This window comes from Strigops habroptila, chromosome 1 (genome assembly GCF_004027225.2).
Source record: "Strigops habroptila isolate Jane chromosome 1, bStrHab1.2.pri, whole genome shotgun sequence".
Lineage (NCBI taxonomy): Eukaryota > Metazoa > Chordata > Aves > Psittaciformes > Psittacidae > Strigops > Strigops habroptila.
In genome coordinates, this window is record NC_044277.2 from 39,848,074 (window position 1) to 39,863,086 (window position 15,013).

The following is a 15,013-nucleotide window of genomic DNA, read 5'->3' on the forward strand; positions in this document are numbered from 1 at the left end:
TGAACCTCTTCTCCACCCAACCTGTAGCTGTGCCCGGGATTGCCCCGACCCAGGTGTAGGACCTTGCACTTCACTTTGTTGAACTTCATGAGGTCAGCATTGGCCCACCTCTCAAGCGTGTCAAGGTCCCTCTGGATCCCATCCCTTCCCTCCAGCGCATCAACCAAACCACACAGCTTGGTGTCGTCGGCAAACTTGCTGAGGGCGCACTCAATCCCACTGGCCCTGTTGCTGACAAAGATGCTGAACAGGATCGGTCCCAGCACCAATCCTTGAGGGACACCACTTGTTGCTGGTCTCCAGTTGGACATTGAGCTGTTGACTTCAACTCTGCATGAGGCCATCCAGCCAATTCTTTATCCATGGGTGGTCCATCCATCAAATTGATGTCTCTCCAGTTTAGAGACAAAGATGTCGTGCTGAACAGTGTTGAATGCTTTGCACAAGTCTAGGGGTAGATGACATCAACTGCTCTGCCCCTGTCCATCAGTAAGCAGAGGTAACATATACTGAAACAATGCTTCAAAATAATAGTTCAATGAGTTAAAAAAAAGACACGATTGTGAGATGCTAGTTAAAAAAGGACAGAGAAAATATTCATATGCTCTAAAGCTAGTGCTGGGCAACAATTTGGATTCAGAACACAAGAAGGCAAACTCTGATTTAGCATGTAATTAAGAAATCCTCTCTGAATTATGCAACTTTCATTCACTTCTTCAGAAGATATGAGAACACTGCAATCACTTGCCAAGTTTGATCCCAACATGCCATGGGGCACATGGAGACCCTAAACTGTCACATTCTATTTAAACCATATGTAGGCTAAAGTGAGTGCGGTTGCTCGGTATATTAAATTACTACTAGTGTGTTGATATTTCCTCATGAACAATCTATGGCTCTGAATTATTTATCGAGGAGGAAGTGGCTTTTGAAGTGAACATTATTCCTCTCTGAGCTAATGCCTGAATATGATAAAAATAGTTGCCAAGAGAAAAAGGAAATTAAAAAAGATATTTCCATGACTGACAGCTCCCAGATTTTACCTGACTCCTTCATGCATTTCTTCCCTTTGTGAAGTCTATATGCTAAAACGGTGTTCACCTAAAAAAGAATAAGACGTGGGACAGCCTGTGTCAGGAAATTGCTTGTAACAAATCATAGCTACATACACATTCAGTGATGGCAATCAAGAGGATTCCTAGACTATTCCCATGGCTTTGTGCTTCCTTGCCTCTAGAACCCAATACTGCTCACAGAAATGCAGCTTCAAGGGAGGCACAGAGCAGCCTTCCTCTGGCATCAAAAGTGGTACATCACAGAATTAAAGAGCTTTGGGTTGTAGTGGAGATAAAAGGACACTTAACTGAGCATGGAGTGACAGTAGGAACAGGCAGAAGGACCCAATTCTCCTACTGGTCTTTCAAGTTCTCAGACACATTTCTCAAACTCTTGCCCCCTCAACAGGAGTCTTCACAGGTTTCTGAGAATGGGGAAGTGAAAACACAGATGAAGCCGTGGCAGACTGCCACATAACAAGATAAATCCAGTGTAACATTTTCTGCACTATGACCAAATTAGAATTTATTAAGTTAAAGAGGTATTCTCACAATAAAGTGCACTCCGGTGACAGTTGCAATATTTTAACCCAAAACAATTACTTCAAATGAATGTAAGTAATCCTTCTGTCTTCCTTTCTCCTACCCCACAACCATTAAGACTGCTATTCATGAAGAATTCTCCAAAGAATGATTTGTCGTGCCACTAAAAGACACATTTCTATTATATTCCTATTGTTTATTTGCAAATAGTTTATATGCACTAGACATGGATCAGATCTTTCCGTAAATTTTCTGTGAACAGATATCAATGTTGTTTTTATGCTTATTTCAAGGTTATTCTTCAGTTTTCAGGGTGCTGAAGTTAATTTCTTTAATAACCAATCATTTGTGCCTACTAATTAGAAATATCCAAAACAATTTGCTGTTTAAATCATATGTCATTGCTCCTGATCCTTGACTGGATGAGTAATGAAATTAAGTAAGACCCATATGAATTGTGAATATTACTACTAAATATGTAGTTAAGGTTTTGATTAATATTCTGGTACTCAGGCTTAAAATACACCTTCCATAAGTATTTGCACTGATAAAGCTCAAGCTCAAAAAATCAGCACAAGCCATTAACACAGCCAAACTGAATTCATAAGTGAACTTCAAAAGAATACTTGTAAGGGTTTTTTATGATGATGGTTATGAACAGTGTCCTTTTAAGTTGGACTCCTATATAAGTACTAGTTGTCAAATAAAGCTACTGGCCATCTTTCCTTTTTAGGTGCTGGTATAAAATTGAAAATTAGGGATATAGGTTTTGCTGAGGTATTGAAAACCTCCTGTGTTAATACAAGTTGATAATTTAAATGTCAATTGTTTCAAAGCTCAATGAATCATCTTATGGAAATTTAAAATCATTTAAGACATAGCATTATATTAACAAAATTGAAATAGAATACTTTTTCTTATAATACACTTCTATTTCTTACTTAGAGTATCCATTAGGAACATTCTTTATGTCATTACTGAAATACACTTAATTCAGCTGACAGTAAACATTTCTGAAAATGTTCTTCCCATAAAGAAAGCAAATCAGAGTACCTGATAATAAATAGGAACGTATGGATGTATCATTTCAATTTTTCTTATAGAAATCTCTTCTTTGTAAAACACCACTAATAACGTTGATAATTTATTAATATGAATTCCGCAGCAGTAGGATATACCACAAATCTGGTACCTGTCCTATTAAAAGATGTTAGCCCTGTAGAAAAGCTCTGGCTAAGAGCACAGAAGGTGTTGACTCCCTTGTCAGAATCCAGACACTGAGTAATAAAGAGATGGCCAGTGTAGGAATAGCTCGACTCAAGGAGAAGGGCTGAATCCAAGTCTGGAACTGACTGAGATGAGCTAGAAAAGGTACCTGCTCAAAAACACCACTCTACTTTGAACACATATTTAAACCACAAGTACTAGCAACTCCTCATCACTTGTATTACAGAAGTATCCTAAAACTTGCACACAATATCAGCCTCCTGTTGTGCTAGGAAGTTTTCAAAGGAACAGAATGAAGTCCTTCTTCCAAACAGCTTACCACCTTAGCAGCACAAGTGAGGCTGAAAGATGCTAATGCATTTCACTGGAAGAGTAAAGGAGACACAAAGATTAAAGACCTGCTCAGGGCTGTCTGAGACAAATCCCGTGTGAAGAAACACCCACTGCCCAAATCACAGGTTGATCATGAGACCAGCATTCTCCTTGTATTCTTTTACACTGTATAACCCCCCCAAACTCACAAAACAAGCCCAGATTCTCAAATTATTGGTCTACCTGACAGCATCTGAGTGACAAATCCAACCTTGCAAGGGAACAATGAAAAACATCGATTTCAACTACAGCCTTCTGAGCTCATGGGCTTTTATGCTCTGCTTATCCAAGCCCGCAAATAGGCTCTACAAGGGGCTGAGACAGACTCTTCAGAGACAAACTTATAGACTGATGGTGGGGGTGGCTTGTTTTGAACCCTTTGCTAGTTTTCTCAGCAGCCCTCTTGATTTAATCCAGCCATGCAGAGAACACACCCACTAATTAATTTTCTAAACCAACTGGATCATTAATGGAGTAGCTCTGCCACAGAAGTGACACTAACAGAATGAAGACAGGTTATAGAAAAACATACCTCTCCAAAGTTTTATTTTTTTTAGGTAGAGAAAAGAAAAAAATGAATGGCATACTTAAAGACCAAATGCAGCCCTTAGTTCAGTAAGGTAATTTTCATACTCTGTTATCATGAGTTCTTAATTAAACTGTGGGGTAAAAAATGGTTGTTGACTGTAAATGCAATCCCTCCTTTTGACACATGCATTAATGCACTATTGCAAAAGTTCAAAGCCATTATTATTGAGTTGTCTCAGCCACATTAATTATCCTCTGTGCTGTATTTGGCTTCACCTGGGTAAATCTTCTTTAGTTGCCCAGTCTTTACTTACAGAACATCTTCCTTTAGTATACTACGAACTCTGTTTACATTCATGCTTTTTCCAATAATTCTGTACTGAATGTAGTTTCCACCATTACTCCTGGAAATGTTCTGCACTCAGCTTATTCATCTGCTGTCACCCAAATGCATCACTGGTTTTGAAGCTGAAATGTCCAGCACTTTGAAGCTTTGGGCTGAAGTTGATTCTAGCACCTTCACTATGTTTAAAAGAATTCTTAACCTTTGTTACCCAGGCCATTTTTTTTTCTCCAGAGCACATTGGATCCAGTTTATAAAGCAAACTAACAAATAAGAAAAACACCACAGGAAAGGGGGTGATGAGCTATCTTAAAGCAGCAAAAGTGAGTAAGTGAAGGAAACAGGGTGAAGGACAGAACTTTTAAAGCAGGATGAGTGTTTGTAAATAGAGATATTGGTGGTGTACTTTAGGATAAGAGAGAGAAGGTTAAAAGGCAGGAAACAAAAATTAATGAAGCAGTAAAAAAGAAAGACAGGTCAATCTGCATTTGATCCCATCTCAAGGCCCTAAGTATTAGGTCTTCCTGTCTGGCACCACAAACGTGACATTTCTATCAGCAGGATGACACAGATCCAGCAGGAAGGACAGTCTCCAGCCAGTCTCACCTAAGCCTCAGTTCAGAAAGCACTAACGGAGATGGGATCTGAGCCCTCACAGCTGGAAAGGATAGTGGACTCAGATCTCCTAAACTCTGAGCAAATACTCTAATCACAAGGGACATTTCTCTAGTACCATAAAACAAGGCAGAGTCAGTAATATTTGTCGGGGATCTCATCACTAAGATGCTCACCACTGCTCATAAAGCGGGTTTAAACAATGCTTGCCAACTGGATCCACTCAGGGATTTGGGGGCCACTCCAGCCTAGCTTTTGGTTTGGAATGTGCTTAAATGAGAAATAGGAACTCAGCCTGTGTGTGCTAGGGAGGTTCTGGGCACAGCCAAAATGCAAAATGCAGAAGCCTCTAGGACACTGAAGTTGAACATTATGGTCTGTTATATTTAAGTTCCTCAGAAACTTCCTAACAAGGCTGCTCAGCACAATTTTCTAGATCATATTTCAGGTCTATATGCCTGAAGAACATCTAAGTTCTGCTTTGTGGAGCTAAGTCTTGTTCTAGAGCTGGCTCACAGAAAGATTTCCATATAAAGTGAGCATATAAAGATTAGGGTTGAAGAAAAATAAGGAGAGACACAACTCCACCCATACCCCTCTAAGATAAAAAAGACCACACATTTACAATGATAAAGCTTATCATTCTACATTAGCCACTATTAAACCATTAAAGTATCAGCACAGTGGGTTTTTGTGATTTTTTTATGTATGTATAAATCCCTCTATAGAGAGCTGAAGACTAGCGCTGGATATTACAAAGTACTTTCCCAGGACCTGATGAAACTAAGCTACTGATCTATGCACCACACATGGAAAAACACCACTCAACACCACCAACAAGAAGTTGGCAGGATCCTAGAATAGATCAGATGTTTACATGAAAACATCCCATTAAAGTGAGCAATGTCAAAAACCATGGCACTGCTAACCTTCATTCTTAAAGGCAGAAATCAATCTGATATATAGCAGCTGATAGCGATGAGGAAAACTGTCCTTCCATCTGTAGGTTAATTCACTTTTTATTCACCATATACCATCTGCGTCTTTCTCTAAAGCAGCTGGAACCAGTCCTTGGTACATTAGTCTTGCCTAAGTCACACCTTCCAATTTTAGAAGTTACTTTTGTTGACACATCATTGGCTGCCAAACTTCCTTTGAAAACACCCCACAAAACAGTCTTGCTCCATTTGCTGCAACTCATGATATCAAATCATTTGTAACTGACAGCGTTAACCACCCCCACTGATTATACCTGACAATCAAAAAGATTTATATGGCTCGCCATACAAATCCTACACCATGAACCATAGTAAACAGCAGAAGTGTGTTGTCGAAGGAGAAGTAATGGAAATAATAACATAGTATAGGAATTATTTTATCTTGGGGGAAAAAATATATTATTACCCATTTCAGCCATTCAGGGAAGGAAACAGAATGAGAGGGAGAGTGATAAGAAACCATTTCAGCAATCAGAGCCCACAGGGAGATAATTCTGGTTATGGTTGTCAGAAAATTTAGGTTAAATCTCTTGGAAAAATATATACCCAAGACCTATTATTTTTTAATTCTAAAATTTATGAAAAGATAGTTAAGAGTACTCTCTTCCCTGTAAACTGATGCCAAGCTGACACCTCACATTTGTATTTATCATTGTTCAGATGACTCCTCACTGCAATCAAAGTTTATCTAACATTTTCTCTGTGTATCTAACATTTTCGCTGTGAGTTTGCCCAGTCATACAACTCTTCTGTTTTCCTGCCTCTTTCTCCAGTCTCTCAAGCAGTCACTTAGAAAATTATTCAAATAATCTCTCTTTGGTCAGTGGCTGAAGGGAAATAAAAGGGATTTAGGTACATAATGTACAAGGATTAACAGGTATTTCTGTGTCTTTTCAAAACCTGCTTTCTTTTATATGCCCATTCAGTTCTCCCTCATGTTCTCTTTCATATCAGGCTCCTTTCATTTTAAAAACCAAGCAAATCAAACCAGTTCTCTTTATAGCCTGTTTACCACTTCCACTCATATGTCTACTTGACACAACATATACAACTGACAGCTGTGCTAAAATGAACAAAAATGGCACCATCCTGTAAATATACTTTAGCGACCACAGATTTCCACTATACCTTGAAATGCAAGCAAAGAGCTATTGATTTTGTTTGTGCCTGATAAATTCCCCCCAAATAACCTGTTTACTGAAACTGTAAGTCACTGTTGTGATTCATCTGCTGTATATTAAAAGCTACTTAATTGGAAAAGAGAGATGGAAGAATGAGATAACACTGTTAAAAGTGACATAGGTATTGATTTCATTTTAATTTTACTAGAACTTTTGTATCTTTGTAGCCAATTCAGTCTTTATGGAGAAATATTAAGGCTAAGCCAGCTGACAGGGAGAGTACTCTTCCAAATACTATAAACTGTGATGTAAATAACCTGGAGATAAGGAGCAGGATAACTGAAGCTATTGATGGAGCTGTGATGTTATGCTTTCTTGCTTTCCCACAGGAGATGTGGACATGCAAACTGACCTTTCAGCACTAACTACTTTCACCAATGTAACACAGGAATTTTTTGCCAAAAAAAACCTCATCTGATTGCCAAACTTTCTGCAAGTTTACAACATTTAGAAGCAAATTAGAATGTGAAAAATTTCTTTGAATTTATGATATGTACGTAGAGTCATTCCTGTATGGCATAGGAGAACTCTACAATAATATCTATAGATGGTGACATGAAATCCTCTGAAATACAAGCCCTTAAAATCATATGGATTTTCCACTGTTTTGGAAAAATCCAAATATAAATTCTTCCCATATATGTCTCTAGAAAGCATTCTGTATATAAAGTACTAGTTCTACTAAGCCAACTGAGCAACCAGAAATTTTAGTGCTTAAGCAGTCCTTTGAAAATCTGAAAACTTATGTAACTGATAAATATTCTCTATAGAAAGAACCCTTGTTAATTATTAAAGTACAGTATCTTTCTTCTAAAATACATCAGCATCTTTTACATGTAGCTTAGGTTATTAGAATAAACCGAATACCAAATCTGATTTGTATGCAGACTTGTAAGAGATTTTTAAGAACATAGTAAAGCTTCACTTTTGTGTTTCAAAAAAAAAAACCTATGAAAGGCACAGCCTTTATCTGCATATCACTGTCTTCAGGAAAAGAAAAAAAAAAAGAAAAAAGAAAAAAAAACGAAAAAAGAAAAAAGAAAAAAGAAAAAAAGAAAAAAAAGAAAAAAAAGAAAAAGAAAGAATATTTATTCTGATGAATGTATTAGCAAAATTTAAATGTAGCCAGGCCACCTGCAGGGTGGGCTGCCCCTTCTAATCCTGCTTCCTGAGGGGAAGAAAAAAATAGAAAACTTTAATTCTTATTTTTGACAGCCCATCACCTTTCCGAGTCCTGAAGACACAGCAAGCAAAGTAGTTAGCCCAGTAGGACTTTAATGCAGGCACTGCAGTAACTCAATAAACAAACATGGTATTGCTGAGTGGTAACATTCGCTACACTAAGAGACAGATGGGGAGGATATGCAATAATCTTGTCTAGGAAACGGCTATGATTCATAATTTGGACTCAATGTGACAAACTATCTGACAGATTTCAAAACAGTGAGAAAAGCTGATGTCAGATTGAGATATCACATCTCTCTGTGAAGTCCAATGGCAGCTGGAATTATTGACCACCTAAATACACTAAACTCCTCCGCTACTGCTAAACAAAAGTGTCAAAACTACTATGTAGAGCAAAACTGTGAAAACAAATGAAACTGTTTAAGGATGGAGTTGAGCTGATTGTTGAGCCTGATGATGTTTTTCTTAATTTGAACTACCTTGCTTACAGCTTAGGGGCCCAGTCATGCTTATAGTGAGCACCTGAGAAAGTCATAAGGACTTCTCATGCAACAGTTACAAACACCATCTTCCCCTTTGGGGTTTTGTGGGGTTTTTTTTGGAAATTGTAAGAGCATCAACTGATTGCACAGGTGAAGCTTGTGAGCCCAGGCAATGAAATTTCTTCGGCTATGATCCAGCTCTGTGAAAAATGCTTCCACAGGGACTGCAAACTCATACTGCTTCCAGGACTCCAGCATCACCTCTACAACACTCCTCCAACTCTTGGGTTTTTTCCAAATAAGAACCAGGAATGAGCAGGAAGATAATGATTTCTTAGTAGTACACATAAACAGATATATTTAAATCATAGCACCACTTCTCAGGGAAACAAACCCACTTTGGAACAGACACCTGCCCTGGACAAGTGCCACCTGGAAGGGCCAGTCAATTAACCTGGCATCTCCTTTCACCTTCTCCAGGTGGATTCCCACACAGCTAGCAAATCTCAGCCAAAACCCCTCACTCTGTTCACAAGGATATACTTAATCATCTCAGTTATCATCTGAGCTACCTAGAAATAATTTTAAAGAGTAATTTTCAGTCCTCTTCTTTCCAATGATTCACCCTTCCTGGCCTTGTTGGTTACAGAAACTTGACAGTTTTCCTTTCAGGCACTTCAACTGCAGCTTTTCAGACAAAATGACAGCCACTGTGGGAAGCTCCGAGCACTCCGAGCACCAAGACAGCCTGCTCACACCATTTTCTTACAAGCACAAACAGTTGTCTCAGGAGCTACTTCTGGTTTTCCAGACACCACAAGATGGGCATCATCAAGTCCTCCAGTCTCTTCCTCTCACCCACCCAACTTCCCACAGCCCATGGTCCCCACACAGCTGGCTCCTCAGGGACTTCTTCACCCAGCTTCAGGAGCATGGCTCTCGCATCCTGCCAGCTCAAAGTAATCTCGTCCAGCAAAAAGGTTGTCAAGGATATAAACCACCTCCACAGAAGCCAAGTGAACCACTATTATCTCTTACATCCAGTCACCAAGTCCTGCTATCCCCTGCAAAATCTGAAAGCCAGGGCTAAGCCTGGGAAACCTAGTGAATCAAAGGGATGTTCAAAGGCATGGTTACATATTTTCACGCCAGGCTCAAAGGTCAATAGTTCACCTGAATCCTACTGGCCCCATATAGCTCTACATAGTCCTTCCAGACTACAAAATAAAGCATCCATTTCCCTTTTTTCCTTTTTCAATGGAATGCGAAGACACCATGCGTTATGTCTTCCTTCTACCTCCCCAGAGTCTGCTAATAAAAAGCCATCTTTCTCACAGCACCTACTTGGGAGAACAGGTCCATAGTGTGGTTTCAGGCCCAAGCAGAACACACTGGAAGTATGGAAAAGGATATGAATCTGAAACTCCCCCTGAAGGCAGGTGATCACATTTTAATATGAAATGAGCTGCAAACAAAGCCCAAGTAGCTGCACTCAGCTGTGGCAAGCAACTCCTCGGAGACTTCACTGGAATTTTAACTGAGGGACAGTGTTATCAGGAAGTCTGTGAACACCCAAACCGCTGGAAAAAAAAAATATATTTATGTGCTTATTCTTCTAAAATTTGTGGGAGGAAAAAAAGTGAGGTCAATTTCAAAAGAAAAAGAAAAAGATACATTTTTATCAGAAACTGATTGGCAGCTTAGCTGCTCCTGCAGCTCCCCTTCTTTACACTTCAGGCAAAAATTGTTTTAGTAATGTTAGATTGTCTATTTCCAGCATTGATCCATGCCACATTAAAGACCTCATTCATTTCCCATTAGCACATTTTAGTTAAAATTAACAGATAATCAATTTCAATGATCTGGCTTTCAATATATAGCTGTATCAAAGAAGGAGTTAGTCTTCAAACACATGCAACTGGGAAACCATTCAGGTCATCCTTCAGCCTAAAGGTTCAGGAGCTGCTTGCTCAGGGCAGTGGTAATGTTACACTGCGGAGCAGAAGTTTGGGGCTATTAGGTGTCCAAATAGAGATAGTATTTTCCAGAAAATTTCCAGAGATTGTGTTAGTTCTGACACCACGCTTATGTACAGAGTTTCTCAGAGTTTGATGTGACCTCTTCTTTTTGGTGCTGATTATTGCATGACTCCAAAGGCTCTCCCTTTTGAGGAATATATCTAGAGAATTAAAATGAAGTGACTTTAATCAATTATGAAGTACCAATATGAAAGATCGAATACAACTGACCATATGATTTGTATGTTGGTAGAAAACTGCAAATAAAAACTACTAAGTTACTGACAGACAAACAATTTCATGGCTCTGTTTCACTGAAAAAAAACCAAACCCATAAAACATATATAATGTCCTAATATGCCTTGTCAATTTAATATTCTGGTAGTCTTACACTACTGCACGTAAAAGATGAAGAAAAGCTAAATATGATCAAAAGAGGCTCAGCTAGCTTTAAACATAGAGGACTAGGTGCTCCTGCAAGGAGAAATATTATGTTAAAAGAGATTGTGCTTCCTCAAAAAGCAAGCAGCAGGAGAGCTCTAAATCCCAGGCACCTCATCTGACAAAAGTGCTGTACAGTATCGGATCGCACCCTGCTCCACCCAAAGCCCTGCTCTTTGTGTTTGCCAATACAGAGTCACAACGCCAGACTTTGCAAAACTCTATTCTGTGTCACTCAGCATGATACACACTGTCTTCTATACGGATGAGTAACGAGTATCAGCATGAAATTCTATGTACAATTTGAGCCACTGTACCTACTTTTCTGTCCCTTCAGGACCGGGACTAAACATTATATAAAAAACATCTTGTTCAGAAAGTTCTAAATTTAACTTGTGTTCAGCTGAGGAGGTAGAGCATAGAGGAGCACGCAAGCATTCAAGCTCCAGACCAAAGCATCACTTCTAGTTCAAAATCCTGCTTCCCTCTCAAGCTGTGTCATAGTTAATATTGAGCACACCCATAACTTTAAGTTAGTTTCCCAAGTTTAGAAAACTGTATTTGTTGTAATAAACCAACAAATTTGGAAAATAAAAGATAGTTATGGCATCCCAGAATCTTCAGTCTGTTATCTAGCAGCACTTGGATTCCTTGATGCTTAAAGGTCACAAGCAGAACTGAGCTGTACTGGAGACTGCCCTAACTGAGCAAAAGCCAGCCTCTGTCCAAAAGGGTGGGACAGAGCTTAAAACCACCAAAGTTAGAAGTAGATAGTAATAACAAATTAAACTGTCTAATGAAATAATTGGGGGGGAAGGGGGAGGAGGGAAAAGTTTCCAAAACAGAAGCATGAGAGAATTCCTTTCCACCCATCAGACAAGAAAACCCGAAAGTATTTTCAGGTGTTGCTTTAGTGCACTGCCCCACTGTATGACCTTCTTCAACATAGCATTTATTCCACAATTTTATGTGGATATTTTAACTCATTATACACTGTGCATTCTGAACTCGGCACTTTTCAGGCAGCACTAAATGTGTTTGCAGGGCATTCAGCCTCCCTATGAATCTTTCCTGGAAATTTGCTTAAAATAAAGGAAAACATTACTTTTGTAAACTGTGACGTCACCTTCCTTTTCAGTAAATGCCTTCCACAGCCTACACCAGCACATCCTTTCCATAACACGCATTACATCACTTGTGGATGCCTTTGAGAGCAGCTACTCAAAAGTTGATGTAGAAGACATTTCTTTACTACACCACACATAGAGAAAACGCACACGCATAGCAAGGAGCATATTTACAGGCAGCTGTGTACATCGCAACACAGCAACGGGTGTTCATTAACAGTTTCTGGAAAGCAACTCTTCACTGTCAGTGAAGTTCCCCGCTGGCGGCAACGCTGTCCTGGCCACACGTGAGGAGACCGGGAGACGCACACGGTTTTCCCCTTTTCCCGCGTCCACTCCCCTTCTTTATTTCTCCCCCGCGCAGGTTTCCCAGGAAGTTTCGGGCCCCTCCCGGGGAGGCGGCCGCCCGCGCGGCACAGGGCGCTCGGGGACGCGGCGGGGCTCCCCTCGACGGGACGGAACACTCCGCGCCTGAGGCCACCACCGGCCCCGCCGGGGCCCGGCCACCCCCGAGACCCGTCACAGCCCGGCGGGCGTTGTCCCGAGAGGGACCCCGGGGGCACGGGCGGCCGCCGCTCGGCGCGCGCAGTCCCGCCCGCGGCCGCGCTCCCTTCCCCCGTGGCGAGGGCCCCGGGCCCCCGGGCCGGCTCCTCACCTCCAGACCTGCCCGAGCTGCAGGATGTGGACGAGCGACTGCAGGAGCCAGATGCAGAAGGCGCAGGACGCCGACCTGCCGCTGCCGGCGCGGGGACCGGCGGCGCCGCTGCCGGCGGCGTTGCTGCTGCTGTTGGTGCTGCTGTTGGTGGCATTGCTCTTGCTGGCGGTGGACGCCTGCCGCTGCGGCGTGCAGGGCCGGGCGGCGTCGATGTCCGCGGCGGCCGAGCCGCTGCTCACCAGCAGCTTGCTCTCGGCAGCGGGCAGTGCCCGGGGCGGGCGGCGGCGCTGTCCTCGGTGCTGAAGTCGTGCGCGAACCAGCGGAAGCTGAAGACCTGCACGGAGAGGGAGCCCAGCAGCACGAAGAAGAGGGTGAGCCCGAACCACCAGCGCTGGCCCCGCAGGTAGTAATCGACCGCCAGCCAGATGTCGGTGCCCACGTCCGCGAAGTACACGGCCAGAGCGGCCAGGATCCAGAGGCAGTCCCACAGCGAGTAGCGCCGCTGCTCCCTGCCCAGCCGCAGGCACAAGGAGGACGAGCCCCCGCCTGAGCCCCGGGAGCCCCCGCCGCCACCCCCACCGCCGTCTCCACCTCTGCCGCCGCAGCAGCAGCAGCAGCAGCAGCGGGAGCCGCCGCCCGAGCCGTCCCCGCCGCCGCCGCTGCAGCACCCGCCCCCGGGCGCCTCGTCGTCGTCGCTGCCGCCGCCCGGCCCGGCGCCGGAGGGCAGCCCCGGGGCCAGCGCCTGCACGGAGCCCGAGTGCTCGGAGTTCTGCAGCGGCGTGAACGCCACCTCGCCGCCCTTCTTCATCTTCCGCCGCCCGTCCGACTTCGCGGCCATGATGCTTCCCTCAGCCCCGCCGGAGAGCGAGCGGGAGCAGTGAGCGCTCCTTTATCCCGCACCTCCCCCTGCTCCTCCTCCTCCGCCTCCTGCCTCCCGCCCTCCGCCGCGGACCCGCCGCTCCCCGCGTCCCCTGTCCCCGCTCCGCGCCGGGCTGCGCGCCCGCGGGCGGCTCCTCCGCGGCGGCCGCTCCCGCAGCGCCGCCTGCCTGCGGGGAGCTGCGCTTAGCCCGCCCGCCCTGCCACCGCCTCCGCGGGGGCCGGCGGTGCCGGGGCCGCCGCCGCGCTCTGCCCGAGCCGGGAGCAGGCAGGGCAGCGCTGCCCGGAGCAGCGCATTCCGCCTCCCTCCGCCTCCCCGCCCGCCTCCGCCGCCGCCACCACCCAGCTGACTGACGCCGGGAAAGAGGATGACCTCATCCCTCTTCCCTCGCTGCCGCCGCCCCCCGCCCGGCACCGGCACCGGCACTGGCGCAGGGGCGGGGAAGGGGGCGCTCGGCCCCAGGGAGGGAAGGGCCCGGTGTGGCCCCGCGGCGGCGGGGGGAGGCGGTGGCACGGCGACTCGGCCTGGGGAGGTGGGCGCGGCGGCGGCGTGGCAGCGGCGGCTCCGCGGGGCGAGCGAGCGGGTCGGCGGGGAGAGGCGGGGTGCGGCCGGCGCCCCCCCGGGCCGGCGCCGCGGGAGCGGGATGAGCGCGGAGGTGCCGCCGGCTCCGCTGCCGGCCCCCAGTGTCCTCGGCACGGTTTGGGGTGAGTCTGCCCCGCCCGGAGCGGAGTAGAGTGGCGGGACGCAAGGGGAATCGGACGGGGCGGCTAGGAGGGCGGTGGCCCCTTTCCCCGGCCTCCTCCCCCTCCTCGGGCTTCTCGTTGCGAGCGGCTCGAGGGAGCCACCACAGTCCCGCCGCGCTGACAGGACCGGTACCGGTGGTGATAGCCGTAACGCCCTGCCCGGCGGCAGGTCCCGCGCAGGGCGGGCGGGCGCTGCCCCGCCGTCCCGCAGAAAACGCTGCCGTAGTTTCCCCAACTTTGTGAAACGCGACTGAGAGGTGGAATTCTGGAGTTGTGCCGTGGTTCACTGTCTTAAGAGGCGTTTGGGGGAAAGTGAGCAGACACCGTTTTTATTCCGCCACCCGCAGAAATCGCTTTTTAGGCATAAAATTCACTAGGCGAACTCACGATGCCTTTCACCGCCCCCCGCCCCTTTCCCCACAGCTCCGGCTGCTCCCGGAGCGCGGCGGCGCCTCTGAGCTCATCCCGGTATTTCAGCAGCTGAGGTGGCCCCGCCTGCGGCTTCCAACTTCGGCGGCGAGCGGCAGAGGCCGGTGGAAGCCGTCCCGGGCGGAGCGGTCCCGGCGAGGATCCCGAAGCACTCGCCGCTGCCCTCGGAGCCCAGCAGGGGACGCAGGCGTACG

General features: G+C 45.4%; 1 protein-coding gene across 1 annotated transcript in view; it reads right to left on the reverse strand.

The window, feature by feature from the left end:
* Positions 1-13,664, reverse strand: part of XKR4 (XK related 4) — a 235,863-nt gene extending 222,199 nt beyond the window's left edge. The window contains 2 exon segments of the mRNA XM_030480226.1: positions 12,771-13,011; positions 13,014-13,664. Coding sequence (XP_030336086.1) covers positions 12,771-13,011; positions 13,014-13,608 — 836 coding nt within the window. The 5' untranslated portion in view covers positions 13,609-13,664.
* Positions 13,665-15,013: the final 1,349 nt, after the last annotated feature.